This window comes from Saimiri boliviensis, chromosome 9, assembly GCF_048565385.1.
Source record: "Saimiri boliviensis isolate mSaiBol1 chromosome 9, mSaiBol1.pri, whole genome shotgun sequence".
NCBI classification, from domain to species: Eukaryota; Metazoa; Chordata; class Mammalia; order Primates; family Cebidae; genus Saimiri; species Saimiri boliviensis.
In genome coordinates, this window is record NC_133457.1 from 52,116,355 (window position 1) to 52,132,610 (window position 16,256).

General features: G+C 52.1%; 1 protein-coding gene across 1 annotated transcript; it reads right to left on the minus strand.

Moving 5' to 3' along the window:
- Positions 1 to 5,902: 5,902 nt before the first annotated feature.
- On the minus strand, positions 5,903 to 7,934 carry SOX14 (SRY-box transcription factor 14). Its single transcript, XM_003930959.4, has one exon. It carries the CDS (start codon positions 7,442 to 7,444, stop codon positions 6,722 to 6,724), a length of 723 nt encoding a protein of 240 aa, XP_003931008.2. The 5' UTR covers positions 7,445 to 7,934; the 3' UTR covers positions 5,903 to 6,721.
- Positions 7,935 to 16,256: the final 8,322 nt, after the last annotated feature.

Consider the following 16,256-nt stretch of genomic DNA (forward strand, 5'->3'; position numbering starts at 1 on the left):
AAAGAAGAACAATGATTCTCTCTTCTTTTTTCCCTCCCTCTCTGATCTCAGCCTGAAAGGAGTCTCCGAGAGATAAGAAAGATGGGATTCGGTCCGCGCTACTCGGGTGGGTCCTGCTTACCGCTAGTCGGGAGGCAGTTGCCTTCCGTGCAGGATTTCCGTTCAGGGCTCACAATAAGCGATCTCAAGCGGGGGCACATTCCCCGCCACTTCCACGGTCCCTCAAACAAACAAGCCAAAATTGGCTGTCCCAAGACCAATGTGCTTAGGAAGCTTTGAGGCGCTCGAAGGCGAGGCAGGCTGCTGTGGGCAGGTGTGAACACCTCAGCCCTCGCGTCAGGTTTAGAGCTGCCCAGCGTAGGAAGCGGGCAGAAGTGGGCTCTCGTCTATGCGGGTATTCGAAATGAAAAAGAGCTGCAAACGGCACAAAAGTCCGAGGGAGAGGCGCAGGAAAACAGAGCAAGGGAGCTGCCTTAGTTCTCAAACACTGCCTATGGATGTGTATTCCCCGGAAGAGTATTCTAGACCCTGTGAAAGAGGTCTCCACTGGGCACTAGCCGCGGCATTGGGGAAGTGGGTGCGCGCCTGCTCTGCGTGAAGGGTCCCCCAGGCTGCGCGGGGGAACGCAGCAGACGCCTGTCCCGGGGGACCCAGCGGAGGATTGTTTCATTTCAAAGTGAAAATCTGCAGGCTTTGGGAAGCGATATTCAAAAAAGTATATAATCTCCATATGCCGCTCAATGGAGGATCCTCATAATTTACAGCGGCAGATAAGGCTAGAGGGTGTAATAAAAAATCTGAAGCTCTCCCCTCCCCCCTCGCCGCCTCCTCGGAATTGCACCTTGGGCAGCGGAGCAGAATCCGGAATGTGAACTTCTCCCGACATATGTTTCCCGCAGATAAGTAAACAATCTGGACGTGAAATGGAAATGGTAATTAATGCAGTAATGCTGTTACACCTCGAGTGTGCAAATCCCATTGACTCGCCGCGCCACGGGGGGTGCCGGGCGTACCGGGACCGGTGGCGTGCGCCCAGGCTGCCCACTCCCTCCCTCCTCTCTCCCTCCTCCCTAGGTCCCCGGGCGGGGCGTCCAGAAGCCCCGCAGAGACGTGGCAGGGCTGCTGGAAGCCGGGAGCTGCTTAAGCGGTGCTCGGGACTCCGGGCTCTCGGCCCTTCCAGGGCTGGGCAGGTGCTCCGCGTTTGCCTCGACAGCCGCACCTCTCACCCACCTCCCTCAATTACCACCGACGCGCTAGCGCCTCCAGAATCTCCTCGGGGCCCAGAGGTTCAGCACGGCCCTGAAGCACCCAGGAGAGCCCGAGCTCTTCTACTGGGAGCAGCCGGCGACACAGGCCGGTAGGCAGAGGGAACCCCGAACTTAGTGCGGGGTGTCGTCCTGAGGGCAGCGGTCGGGTCTTTTGTCTCCTCTCTTTTCGGGGGCCAAGTGCGGTCTGGGCATCTGGCAGAGGTTTTCTGAAGTTTCTATCCTTGCCCCGAAAGCACGGATTCTGTATGAATTGCTTCTCTTACGGACCTGAGTGGAAAAGTTTGGAAATGGCCACTGCCCGCCAGAGTAGAGTAACTTCTCTACTTTGCAGCAAACAGGAAACTTTAGGCCTCCTTTCAGCCTCTGTCCGGTCTGGGCACCCACTCTCTTCCGCAACCCAGGCCCAATGCTTGGGCTTTTGTTGGGGGGGTGGGGTCTGTGAGGATGCCAAGTGCAGGGATTCGAGCGAAAAGGATGCAGAATCATGGGAGACAGTCAAGGGATGTCCCGACCCGCATCTCTTCCCGCTTCCGAAGAGAACACCTTCCCCACCCGGACCCCAGAGGCTGGGCAGGAGCTCGCGGATGACGACTCTGCTAGACTGAGGGCCAGGGTCTGGGCTAGGAAGGTGGTAGTGACGACCCCGCTTTCCAGACTTCAGGCTCCTTTCTAGTGCGGGAGCCGGCAACGCTCAAGCCCCGGGACCTGGGCACGCACAGAGCCGGGGTTCCGCCGGGCCGACTCCGAGTCTCGGGTTTTAAGTAGACGCCCCAGGATTTCTAGCGCCCCCAACCGCCTTCAACTTCATTATTTTAATTACTCTGCTGCGGCCCAGCGCCTGCGCTTCTGGTTCCAGGTCAGTGCCCATTCCTGCAGAGCCAGGAAAGAAACCAGCCCAAGTAGCTCTCCCAGCTGCTGGGTCCTCTAGAGCCTTGGAGGCAGGGAAGGGCCAGAGGCCAGGACAGCACGCCCCACGGTGGAGGCGGGAAGCACGGGTCTGAGCTCTCCTGCACCCAAATCTAACGGGCCCCTTCTGTCTCTGTGCCTCTTCCTTTCACACTCACACACAATCCACTCAGCAAATAAAGAGATGAGAGTTCTTTACATAAATCTTGTGAATTAGATGATATTCAAATTCAAATGGTTTGAAATTCATTGTCCACTTGAACAATGGTAACAAGGCCTGAGCTGGGGAGAAGATGAAGGAACTAAGAGTGCTGGCACCACAGCTCGCCAAGTTTTCCTGGTCCTGGCAGTCTCGGATCTCTCCAGAGAAGCTGACCCGGCGGGACACACTTCCCTAAATGGTACGCTGCATCCCGCTTTGGCTCACCGGAGATTCCTACAAGTTAGCTCGCTCCAGTTCCAAAATGCAAACGTTAAGGGGGTCTCAGTGTGATTTACTCAAAGTAGCTGGCCTTTTCCTTCTTTAAAGTCAGCGGGTCTGAGGAAATTAATACTTAAATAGAAAAATTCAGAAACTGGAAGGGAATCAAAGATTCTTGGAGTTGGATCCAAAACTGGGAAAGTGCATAAAAGGCTGACTGAGTTCTCGGAATGAGGAGGCCAGAGGCGGAAGGGGGCCAAGAATTTCGCAACGCTCAGAAGATGTGGCTAGTGTACCCTGAGCCAGACGGTAGCCAAGGTTTAAGAGAGAAAACATAGCTAAAACCCAAACAACTTTACTCCTGCCAGCGCCGATGGCAGCCTCCCCAGCAGCTTGCTGTTCAGGTCTCCGCTGTCCTAGAGAACACCCAGCAGTGGAGTGACAGTGCTGAATATGGGGGCCACTTTTGGTGGGGAGAGAGGTCGGGGGAAGCAGTGGGAACCGCAGGCCAGAGGTCCCGGCCCTCCCTGCCAACCCTGCTCAAGGGAGGCCCAGGTTGCTAAGCCAGAGAAGTCTGGGGCTCCCTGGCTGCCGGAACGCGTGCCTAACGCAGAGAGATCGGCAGAACCTCTTCCTGCAGGGCCACGGGCGCCCCGCGCAGCACCAGAGTTCGGTTCTCCGAATGCCAGGAGTCTGTCCAGGGCAACTTTTGGCTGCTCTTTGCTGCGCAACGCGCGCTCGGGAGAAGCGGCTCTTCTCGACTCGGGGCGGGCGGGGCGCTCCTCTCCCTACAGGTTTGCTTTAATGATTTTCTTGAAAGAAAGAGACAGTTGTGAGCAAACAGGTTTGACAGGGACTGCTGCCCCCCCCCACACTCCCCAGGGGATTTCTTTTTGTCTGCGCCTGACTTCAAAGTCGGTAATCGGCCCCTGTCAGCGGCGTGACGAGAAGGATTTCAGCTGTTTGTTAGGGCGAGTCGCGGCCGCGCACCTCCGAGGACGCTCGGCGGCCCTCGGGGCGACGGAGGTAAAGCTGAGGCAGGCCCTTGCGGGGATGGGGGGTGGAACTGGCTGGGACCAGGTTTAAGGAGGGCAGATGGCTGGAGAAGGCCAGTCTGCGAAGGAAGGAAACGAGGTGTGATGGCCAGAAACGGCCGGAGCCAAATCTCTGACTTCAGGTCCCAGGACTCGAACTGGGTCCCCAGCTCTTTGTTGGCGGGAAAGAGGTCTCAGTCACCTCTGAGTGACGCCGCAGCCTGCTGAGCACCTCTCTGACACAGCGCACCCTAGTTTCCTAGAGTTCCCCATCGAAGACCAAGCGCCACCTAGAACCCTGGTTTCAGTTTTCCAGCTTCAGCCGCCGCCCGAAGCCTTTGCCCTCGCACTCGCCAGGTGCCCCTTTCCAGCCTAACCCCGATTCGGGGTTGGCTGAACGCCCTAGTGGCGTCGTGGGCGCCAGGTTCTTTCTCCAGTTGAGGTGCTCTGTGCGTCCAGGACGCTCTCGCGCTGGGATCTGCAGGGAGGTACTCAGACCCCTGTAAGCTTCATCTTAGAGAATGTTAAGGGACTCTGAGCTATGAGCGCTATCAGAGCCGCTGACAGGACTGTCAGTTGGGGTTATATCAGACAGGGAAACCCTGGAGCCTCCGTCCTAGGCCTCCTGGGCTTCCTAGGGGGCGGGAGGAGGGGCCTTCCCTAAGCGCCCAGGGCCCCCAGACCTGACGGCCACCAGAGGCAAGTCACTTCCTAATTGTCTCGATTTGTAAGAGGGTTTTGTAATGCTAAGTAAGCGTGGCTCAGCCAGCCCGGCCTCCCCCTACACCTCCCTCAGACCGCCTTTGTTTACCTTCGCCGGATCGCTCATTTATTTATCTATCTATTATTTATAGGCGTCCTCTCCTATTCAGCGCCTGTGTATGTTAATTGTGTTATACCATTTAATTCTAACATCGGTCTCAAAAGAGCTCTTAATGAGAAAAGCATATACAACATGGATCACTTTGCTATTCAGCTTAGCCAGATGGACAACTGCTAACTTTTTTTTTTTTTTTTAATAATGAAAATCCCCCTTTGACAAAGGGGCTCGGATGAATAGGCTCCAAACAACACCTCAAACACTTCTAATTGTTTTGAGGACAATATGCTAATCCACGGGTTTCGGCTTTGGTGATCTGTTGACAACGTTTCCCTTGCACCTCGAGCCACCGACTCCTTTGGAAACAGCAGAGGCAAGCCCGCAAATCTCTTAACAGCAGCAGAAAGCCGACAAACCTCGAGGCTGCCCCACCTCCCACCCCGCAGCATATCAAAAGCAGTGGGAAAAGTACTCAAATTAAGGAAAACCACGCGTGAGCGTGACTTTGGGGTTGAGACTCCCAGACCGAGGGTGGGAAGCACCCTTCGATTTTGAGAACACATTCCAAAGAGTTTTGCTGGATGACATCGGAGGGTCCTTTCTCCGCAGGAAAGATAATAATCTTCAAGAAAACATTCACCCGGAGGGGAAAGAAAAGGGCTCTTTTCCTTGTTTAACATCATGGGCTGCACTGTTTTCTTTTTTGTTTTTTGTTTTGATTTTTTACGATTTTTAAAAACTCCTTGCCTGAGCCGTGACAACGTCGCTTTCCTTTTCCCTCTGCTCCTGCAGGGTCTCAGTAAAAAGTGTTCGACAGTCTGGGGCGGGGACCTATGGCACATTTGTCTGCATTTCTTAGAGTTTTATTTTTTAAGTTAGGAACCAGTATCAAGCCCCGAATCCCCAGAGGGGTGGGCAGCAGCGTTTCCAAACACCTAAAAAAGGCAAAATACCCGATTCCCCCAGTCTTTTCCCATGCTTTGAACTTAAACATCCACTGCAGGACGCGGTGTTCAGCGCGCAACTGGTTCCCAGGAGACTCGTTGCTTCTCCCCACTCCTTCAGCGTTTGGTTTCTAAAAAAGTAAACTCACCCAGATCTCTGCGGTCTGGGTCCGTCTTTGTCTTAGTTCATTCACTCCTTGAAGTGGCCTGACCTTTTTGGGAAGAACGGGCGGAGAGAGTGAAGTCCCAGGGACAGATACCTTTGTCTAGTCTCTAAAGGCAAAAAGCAATTTCCAGGGCGCATTCTGGACAGATCCCAGCCTCTAGGCCCGTCTACACCCCACGGGCAGACCACCAAGCTGGACCAATGGCGGTTGAGGGGGCAGCCACCAGCCATCACTGCTTAGAGTCCCTCTTTGCACTTTCAGCCTCCCCGAACCCGACTTTCCAGCCCCTCCAACCTGGCTCCTGACTTCAGATTTTAGGCACATCAAAGGTTACTTTTTTTGCAATGACAGATTGTCTTTATTCAAAACGTCTTTGTTCAACAAATGAACAGAGTAACGAGGTAAAATCCTTCTAGGTACATTTCCAAGACATTGTCAAAACATTTATGACCATTTAGGATGTTTTAATTCTTTTAATTTTTTGTTCACCTTCTACTTCCTGACTTCATAACCCGACATTCTGTCTAAAAGTAAACTTAGGTCTCTAGAAGCACTGCTTTACACAAAGTAAATAACCATGTAGGTCCGTTTTGTTTTCCCTTTAAAGAAGCCAACAGTATCATAGCATGGTTTTAAATAGAAATGTTTCCCTTTCTGTAGTTTAAAACTTTGAAGCCTTTTCCCTCCCACATGTGAAGAGCAAATGGCTCCTAGTTGTGTCTGATGCCAAAACACAGAGACACAGCTAACTCTTTTCTTCAGGGGACAAAAGGAAAAAAATATATGCATATTCTAGATATAATATCAGGATCTGGGAGTTCAGAGTCCAAAGCCTATCCGAGGAGAGTGAAGGGGACATAAATAAAGCAAAACTGCCTACTTTTTTGTCCAAAGGGGGTACAGTCGGAGATTTGGGAGAGTCGGGATAGGGGCAGCTGTGTAGCTGTCATAACGTTTGCAAGTTTCCGGCACCTGTCTGCGCCTTGGGTCCGGGAGGACGCCCCTCCCTTCCCCCTGGAAGAGAGAGGAAAAGTCTGGGGTGGTGTAAGGGACAGCGGCAGGGCTGACCCCCGGAGGCGTCTGCAGGCCAGGGCTAGGCTCAGAGGACAGGGTGCAGACCCGGCTTTCAAGCCACCCTTCAGGTCCGGGCCGGGCTGGGGGTTACATGGCCGTGGCGTGGGCTGAAGAATAAGGGTCTATACCAGTCTTGGTCATGCCTGGGAAGAGGATGTAGGCGACGGGGGGCTGCAGGGTGGAGGCAGACCAGGCAGTACAGTTACAGGGCACCACGTAGCCGGGGTTGGTGGGGGACGGGTGGGTGTGCGTGTGCTGGCTGGGGCAGCTGAGGCTGCCGAAGGCGCCGTTCTGGTAGCCCAGGGTGGACGCGTAGGGCAGCGCGCTGGTGGCCAAGGTGTGGGGCACTTCACCCATCTTCTGGATGGCGCTTGAGCTAAACTGCGCGGGGTCCAGCAGGGAGTAGGGCGCCGAGGCCGGCGGCAAGAAGGCCCGGGCTTTCTCGGGCGCGCTCAGGAGGCCGTCGGAGGCCCCCACGGGCAGGCCTGCCGCCTTGAGCGGGTCCGTGTCGCCCAGGTAGGGCAGGGGGAAGACATACCTGTCCTTCTTGAGCAGGTTCTTGGGCTTGCGCCGCGGCCGGTACTTGTAGTCAGGGTGCTCCTTCATGTGCTGGGCGCGTAGCCGCTTGGCTTCGTCGATGTATGGTCGCTTCTCTGCCTCGGACAGAAGCTTCCATTCGGCGCCTAGGCGTTTGCTGATCTCTGAGTTGTGCATCTTGGGATTTTCCTGGGCCATCTTGCGCCGCTGGCCCCGGGACCATACCATGAAGGCGTTCATGGGCCGCTTGATGTGATCTGAAGGTTTGGACATGGTCCCGGCGGCTAGGCGTGTGGGGGTAGGGAGTGCAAGGGTTCTGCAGACGAGCCTGGGCGCGGTTGGCTGTCTGGCTGTCTGGCTGTCTGGCTGTCTGTCCGTCCAGAGCCGGGGTTCTGAGCTCCCCTCGCCTTGGCGCCGCTGAGGGGAAGCCAGAGAGAAGCACTGACCCCAGAAAGTTCAGCTGATCATGCCAGTTCCAGCACCCAGGCAGTCCCCGGGGAGCGAGTGGGGGCAGAAAGGGCGGGGGAGGAGAGGGCGATCGGCCAGGGGGCTGCAGGCACCAGGGGCTGGGGCCCAAGTATCGGAGTCTCGGGAATTAAGTGGCCAGGTGATTTTTTGGCCAGGGCAAGAAGCTCCTCCTTCTCCCCTTCTCCACCTTTGCCTTCTCTCGTTCCCTTCTCTCCTCTTGCTTTTCCAGTCGTAGCTCCCCCCTCCCGCGGCTTTCCCGGAGCTGCCGCGCCTAGCGCTGCACCTGGCTGAGAATGCGGGGAGGCTGGTGAACGAGAGCCAAAAGCGGCGAAGTTCAAAGGCGAGGTGGGCCGGGACGGCACGCACTCTGACATAAGCGCGGGGCGGCGACTCCCCAACCTGGGCGCCAATCAGCAGCAGAGAAGCCGAGGGGGCGCACCTGCCAACACGCCGGTGCAAGAAAGAGGGAGCGCGACTGGTGGGGGCGGGGAGAGGTGTGAGGGACAGAGGCAGAGAGAGGGCTAGAGCAGAGCGGCTAGCTCGGGACTGGGGACTTGGGTTCTGCATTGTCTCTGGCACTGTCAACAAATAAAATTCTTCGCGCCTCCTGTTTCCTTTCCGGCGGTGAAAGAGAATTAGGGCTTGGAATACAAAGGCTCGGAGAAGGGACAGCAAAGGGAGCCAGGCGAGACCTTGCGTTGATAAATAGGACAGCCTTGCCAAGAAATGCAAGGACAGCACTTTCCCCCCTTGTCAAAGGTCCTTGGAAGAGAAAAAGAACATAGCAAGCTCAGGGTAAAGGCGAAATAAACTTTTCGCGCCCCACCCTCGGCGGTCCTTTGGCAGTGTTCTCCCGGGACGCCCCTGCACCTCGGCATCCATCTCTGCCCCAAGATGTGGCGCCTGGGCGTAGCACTGGCACCCTGGGTGGCTGAGCCGTGTTTTCTGATCTGCTGCCGGAAGGCCTCGCGTCCGGCAATGCAGAGATTTCGAACCCTGGTTCGTGAGCCCTTAAAAGCACTAAGACCTGTTCTTCACTTTGGGGACCGGGATGAGGCTGAGATTTCCATCACATTTCTCATTTATGTTATTATTTGTGCCTTTAAACCTCCAACTTTTACTCCGCAAATGTTCAAACCGTAAGAACAGCCTGGAGGCTGGGTGTGGGGGTCTTCTGGGTCCCCCTTCTGCAGCGGCCCTAGAGAGGAATCTCGTGCTGTCTCTGCAACAAGGGTCCATTTGTCCCTGGGCGCCTCTTCCAGCTGCGAGACTCGTTTCTTGCGTCAGATGAGCATTCTTCGGGTAAAGAGGACGAAATAACCCGCAGAGCCAACCTGCGCGCCTGTTTCCTTTGAATAATTGCCTGCCCGATGTGAAATGCCCTTGGGGGAAATATTTATTAAATGGAAACCATTGTCCCAGGACTGGCGGGACCTGCGTGTGTTCCAGGTTTATTGGCTTTTGCACCAGCCTCTCTTGGGAAGACCGGCCAGAAACGCGCAAGGCTCCGTTAGCTCCGAGGGGCTAGGAGTGGGGGAGGGTGACAGGGAATGAGGAGGCCTGAAGGGAGGGTCTTTAGAGAAAGTATAGTATATCAAGTGTGAGGAGAAGACTTTGCTTCTCCTTCCTACAATTAGAAAAACGCGTGGAATTTCTCACCCTTGGTTCACTTTTCAGAGGTGGGCAATATTGCCATTTTACAGATTAGGAAACTTAGGTTGAGAAAGACGGGTGATTTGTCAAAAGTGACTCCGGGAGTGATGCCAGATGTATAGGATTTGAAAATCCCTATTTTTACCCCCATTCCACCTGGCGTCACATCTAGGGATTTCCTGGGGCTGCAGCTCAATGTGGAACACTTGATGAGACTATTAGAGCAATCGAGGGTGATCGACACCTGCCATGCAGATAAACCACCCTGGAAGGCTGATCCTGCACTTGATTGCTTAGCCACGGGCTCCACCTCCGTGGGCTGGCAAACAGGTGTACAGCCTTTACATTCCTTCCCAACCCCAGCTCTGGCCTTTCTCCAGAGCCTCTATCCAGCCCTCTAACCTTGTTTTCTCTACGGGCAGTTTCATTTAGCTTAGGGTCTCAGGAAGCAAACGCACTTTTCAGTCCAGTCTGGCAAGGGTTTCCAAGCGTCGCTGGCAACTCCAACTCAGGTCTGACCAGCGGTGCGCTATGCTCAGAGCCAGCCAGGGATAGGAGGTTCAGGAACCAACTGATTCTAATTCTACTGGATGATCACGATGGCTTTGGGAAGGAATGAGAGAAATACTGATATCTGCAGCGAGGCCCAGCGTTCGGAGGGGACCTGCCAGGCTCTCACTCTAGAACCCTTAGGGGACACCAAACGCATACCGAGAGGTCTGGGTTAATGCAAACCAAGCTCTTGGAAATTGTTCAACAAGGGGATCTGGCACAAGGTCCTACACCCTTTCTCTCCTCTCAGCTTCCAGGACAACACTTTCCAATTGTCCGGAGGCATTTGGGGGCAGGGTAGCGCCTTCCTGCAATTCCTCTTATTTCCTTCTCCTCAAACGGCCGAGCTCCTCTCCAAGCTTCCTGTGTTCAGCCTTAGGTCGCAATCCAAAAGCTATTCGAAATGCGGAGCAGAGTGATACGAAGGGCGTTTGACGGCGGGCAGGGCGCCAGCTGACCTCCCGAAGTTTCGGAGACAGGGGTTGCTTGGTCCCGCTGCCCTGACCTAGGAGGGGGCAGCATCTGCACTGCGCCTTGAGACAGGAACTCCGTGCTGGGAGGGAACGCAGGGTTGAGGGCTGCACCCTCCAGGCCTCGCATCAGCTTGTCTCCTAGGCGAACTGCAAAGCCACGCACAACCCTTATGGAGTACCGGTGACCACCCGTTTATTAAGACTCTTTAGAACTGGGGCAGGCGGAGGTGTTCCCGTGATCCTGGGGTCTGGCCAGGTGCCTGCAGGTGTCTGCTCTGTCCCAGCAGGTGCCTCTACTGTGCTGCGCTGTGCCTTCTTGATGGGTCAGCAAGTCCTGGAGAGGTGACCCCTGAGGAGGGTCAGCAACTTTGATCACCACCAGAACAGGCATTAGGACAGAGGTTGCCTAAAGGCTCCTCCTGCTTTGTCCGGAGCCTGAAGTTTGGCCCCAGGCTGCCAGTTCAATTCTCCAGGGCTGGAGACGTCCCTTCAATGAGGTCTTTCCACTTGCTCTTTTGCCGGGATAGTCTGCACAGGCTCAGTACACAGCGCAGCTACTCAAGGTCCGCTGCGTGCTGGCCTTAGCGAGGTGTCCGAAACCCCGCAACAGGGATTCCGTCAGGGAACCGCCGCTGTTTCTCAGAAGTGAAGGAAGAGGCTTCTTAAGCGCAACGACCCAATCCGCCTCTCCGGGCCTTTCGTCTCGCCCTAGGGCGCAGAACGTTCAGGATGCGCCTTCCTCTTTTCTGGCTCCGGGCCCTCCTTTCACGCAGCTCCTGCGCGTGCCTCAGGTATCAGTACCAGCCTCTGACTGCCTATGGGGAGCATTTTTTGTTTCCTGGGATGGGCTAGGACCCCTTCTATGCTCTCACTCTCACACTTCCATTTCAAGCCCTCTTCCCCAGCCTCTCGTGGGCCCCTGTCGCAGTGCGTGCAGCCCACAGGACTTCAAGCTTCCCTGGGGCGGTGGCTGCGTGTTTTTCATCTTCTATTTGCGCACAACTCCAAGCGCAAAGACTCTCAATAAAGTTTCCTTCTGCCCAGGCTCACGTATATTTTCCCAACAGGTCTCCCCGCCTTGCAGCTAGCTGCTGGCACGGGGCCTTGAGTCACAGCCTTGGTAGAGCCAGAAGCTGCAATCTGGGGTCTCGGAGGCCTGCACCCACCTGCCTTGCCTCGGGCTCCGCCCCGCCCTCCGGCTACCACCCCCTCCTCTCTGGTGGGCAGAGGTCACCACTTCAAGACCTCTGGGGCTGAGGAATGGCTGAGTGCTGAGAGGAAGGGCACAGAACGTGGCTTAGAGAACACGGTGGGGGATGGAGGGGAAGGGAGTTGGCTCTGCGTCTCGAGCTCCAGTGGCTTTCTGAAGAGGCTAGAGAGTCACCCTGCGTCCAGAGGGCCCGGGGCTTGCTGGCACCAGTCCAGCCCGCTCACTGTGGCCACTCGAAGATTTTGGTGAGCGAAGTCGCAGGTGCCTGTTGCGGGCAGCCTGAGAATAGTGTGGGCTTCAGCTCCAAGCTGAGAGTGAGCGCCAGTGCACTCAGGCGTTTAGAGACAAAAGAGTTATCCGGCCCACCCCCTCCAAGTGTCCACAACCCAGAAGCAAGCGTTGAGGTGATGAAATGATCCCAGAAATTAAGACCTTTTGTTTAAATCACAAACTTTTAATTTTTATTACCCAAAGTATCTTTAATGTTTGGCACCTCTGATTCCCTCTGCCCTGTTCCCCGGTGACCACCATTTTCTGTTTTAAAATTCAGGCTATATATATATATATCCCGCCTCCAGAGAGTGCCCAGGGGATCCAAAGCTCTGGTCTTATTAAGACATTTCTTGGTGATTTTTCTGAGGTTTTCCCTCCAGAACCCAACCCAGCCCAACTCATGCCAGCATCTTCAAATTTTGTAAAATCCCTCTTGTATCTTGCAGACAAGATGGCACAGGAGGGCACCGCTTACACCAAGAAACAAAGAAACTGAACAAAACTGGGGGACGCCTATGGCATCTGGGAGCTGTTAGAGCAGTGCTGGGATGGGCTGGAGGACACTTCTGTCTTAACTTCCCAAGCATGCTCAGGTAAGGAGACTTTTTTGCTTCAAACTACCTTAACTTGAGTAGTTTAACTTGAGTCTGTTTGTAGCAGAGCACATGTGACTCACCAACTCTGTACAAGTTTAATAGAAGATTGCACAATATCTACACTCATCTCCCAGAAAATGGAGGCGGGGGCAGAAATAAGGCTTTGAAATCTCCTTATTGATTAATTAACTCAACAGCTATTTATTGAACACCTACTATGTGCCAAGCATTGTGCTAGGGGCTGAGACACAGCAGTAAACAGGACCTACCATGGTTTTTCTCCAGTAGTGATTGTTACAGCCCAATGGGAGGATAGAGAATAAATAAGAAACAAATTCTTGGGGTGATGCCTGGCTCCACCACCAAGTAGTTGTGTCACTTAAAGCAAGGTACTTAGCCTGTCTGCATCCTGACTTCCTGAACTGTAAAACAGATATAAAAAATTATCAGAACTAAATGATTTAATATGAGAAACATCATTAGAATAGCACTGGACATAGAGAAACTGCTCAATAATTGGTCAGATAATATTACTTTGTCGTTTAATATGAACAGTTAACTTCTGAGAGTGTTAAGTGCTGAGAAGTGAATCAGGATGATGAAACTAGGGTTCACAGAAGAAAGGTGGTCTACTATGTATCGGCAATCCTGGACCTGGGAGGAGCCAGCCTTCTGAAGGAATGGGGCACACGGTAGAGGTCATTCCAGGCTGGAGAAGCAGGAAACTCCACACCTGGAGAAGTCAAGCTGAAGGCAGGAAGGATTTAGAGAGCCAGTGTGGCTGAACCCTGGCCACGACCCTGCAAAGAGTATAAGGAAAAGGCTGAATGAGATTGGTGGGGCCCAGATTATCCAGGGCCTTGTAAACTCCATAAGGGGTTTGGGTTTGATTTCAAAGATACTGAGAAATCATTATAATGAGACCCACCAGAATTATTTCACAATAATCACATACAGAGAAATACTGATTATCAGATACTATACTTATGGAGGAATCTCATCTCTAGCCTTAGGCCAGAAACTTTTTTAATTGACTTTTTTTTTTTTTTTAAACTGGCCCTGGGATCAGCTGCCTAACCATCCTAAAAGATCATGGGCATGCCTGCTAAATGCTGTGAACTCCTCTTACAGTCTCCTGTCCCCTTAGGAAGCCAAGGAATAAAACAAGGGGTGACATATCCATCCATACCCAGTGGGTATTAGCAGCCCACTGCCTTCCTGACTGACTTTTCCCACTTCCTACCAAGTGGAGTTCTACTTCCCTATGGAGACTCCTGAATCTCTGAGTTGACCCTTTCCAGAGAAACCGAGTCCACATTTGGGCATCCTGAATATCTCAGCCTGAGAAATACAGGATTTGTATATGAGCAAATGAAGTTTCTTAAGATTAAAAAAAAATCCCAGTGGTTACAAGAACAGGAACGACATTTTGTTTCTATGAATACAAGCCAAAAGAATGTCAATATTGTATGCCTCTGCCTCAAGTTTTATTGTATTCGGGTATTTCTCATGCATTAGGGCTCTCCTACCCCCATTCTTCTAACATAAGAATCCTTGGTCAGCTTTGATCATAAACAATACTCTTTAAGGCTCTGTGTTTGTCTAATGCAATCGGCCAAGTTACTGAAGCATACATTCTCTTGCCAGTTTTATCACAAATTATTCACTGCCGAGGATAAGACCAAATGCTGGCAACAAGCCCCAGTCAAAAATCAGAACAACAGTTCCTTTTGTTGTTGTGGTGGTGGTGGTGGTGGTACCTGCCTCTGCCCTCAGCCTAAATAGCAGAAAATATTAGGGCAGTTGGCAGTTCCAAAAGGTGCTACATTAAGCGCGCTTAATTTTACATAACTGTTGTTTCTTTGAAGCACCATTTTTACATGTTCTGAAGACCAACAACATGTAACGTTTTATCTAATAAGAGTGAAATATTTGCTGAGTGAGCTGATGGTTAAGCAGAAAGAATATAAAAATGGAGTTCGAGACCAAAGGTTGCTAGTTACTGTGAGACTCAGGGCAAATCACTAAGTCTTCCCGGCCTCCATTTTCTTGGCTGCAAAATCAGGGTAATAATCCCACACTGGTGGTCTGCCATTCCCTGTGTCGGTTACCTACTGTTATGTGCCAAATTACGCTAAAACTTAGTGGCTTAAAACAACAAATAGATATGATCTCATATGGTTTCTGAGGGTTAAGGATCAGGTAGCAGTTTAGTTGGGAGATTCTGACTCAGTCTCTTACAAGGGAACAAATCATGGTGTCTCCAGGATTGCAGTGATTTGAAAGTTTGACTCAGCTGGAGGATCTACTTCCAAGCTCACTCCTGTGGCTGCTGGCAAGGGGCCTCAGTTTCTCACCACATGAGCCTTCCCGTGAAAATTGCTCTTAACTAGGCAGCTTGATTTCTGTTATGCAAATAGTCTGCGAGTGACCAAGCCTGTACCAAGTCAGAAGCTTGGTATAGTATGGGAGAGGACTATAGAGGTTATGGATACTATGAAGAGGAATCTTTGGAGGCCGTCTTGAGGGTTGCCCACCACAAACTCCAACTAGGTAACAGACTAGGAAGAGCTTTGCAGGCAGCAAAACTCCATAGTCTAAATCACACTCACTGATTGCATTGCGTCCTGACATGGTCACAGCTACCTTTTGGCAGAATCGCACAAAAAACAAACATCATTTAGATCTCTCATCCTTCTGTCCCCTCCTTCACCCTTCCGATGTAATTCTATTACAGTTTTTCTTTTTCGTTTAATTATCAATGTTTACATTATTATACCTATGCAAATATTCAGAGTTGAGCATTGTAATATATTATGACTATTTTCCTTTCCTACTTTCTAATCATTGCCCCATTTTTCACTTACTTGATTTGCTTTGTAGCTGTTACTGATTCTCCTCGCACTTTTTCATAGCCTGTCGCACAATTTTCTACAAAGTGAGTCACATCAGATAATCTACCATCCCAGTCTGTTTCTTGGAGACATCCTTTCTGGAGGTGTTTCCCTTTTGGGTTAACTTTCCTATCTCAGTTTCTCACATCTTCCCCTTTCCCATCTTACTTCCATGTCTCGTTGAGTGTATCTTCCAGTATTTTCATTAGGTTGAAGAGATGGCGTGATGATGGTAGTCCTCAACGTGAGTCTCTTGAGTCCCGCTGCTCCAATCTGGAATGGTGCCTGGTGCCTGGTGCCTCTCTTCATTTCTCTCCCACGTTGGGGCTCACTTTTTTGTGTCCTGTCTTTTCTCAGATTTCATCCCTCACATTTTTGGTGTCCTATCTTCTCTTTTGCTCCTTCTCTTGGCTCTGACCACTCATCTCTAACTTTCTGAGCTTCCCTCTGTCTTATCTCTTAACATTCTTTCTCCCCCCACTGCTGGCAGCCAGTGCCCTTATGCTGCCCCGTGGCAGTCCTGCTCTCTGAGAAGTGGTATATGGAACTCTCTCGAAAAACATAGAAGATAAAGCATCCCTGGCCTAGCGACTTGGAAGACCTCTTGTCTCTGATTCTAAAATGGGTTATTGGTGAGAACATGAGCTTGTGCATGAGCAAACTCATGATCTAAACCTTTGCCAGGTTTAGATCATGAGGTTCAGTGATGATCTAAATCTGGCAAAGCTTCCTCAGCCTAGGTGTTGAGGGCCCAACAGGACTTGACGGCAAAACTTGAGAAGGGCAAGGGACTTGCCCATCCTGCTCATTATCTATAGGGATTTCAGCCAGAGCAGTGAGGCAAGACTGAAATTTGACAGCAATTGTAGCAGACAGCAGCTGACAATAATTGAACTCTTCTTCACCCATATCGTGTCCCAGGTATTACGCATAAACTTTTATCACACTTGTTTTATTTAATTTGCA

What these genes read in the sequence shown, in the direction of transcription:
- SOX14 (XM_003930959.4), bottom strand. Translation starts at nt 7,444, where the DNA reads ATGTCCAAACCTTCAGATCACATCAAGCGGCCCATGAACGCCTTCATG.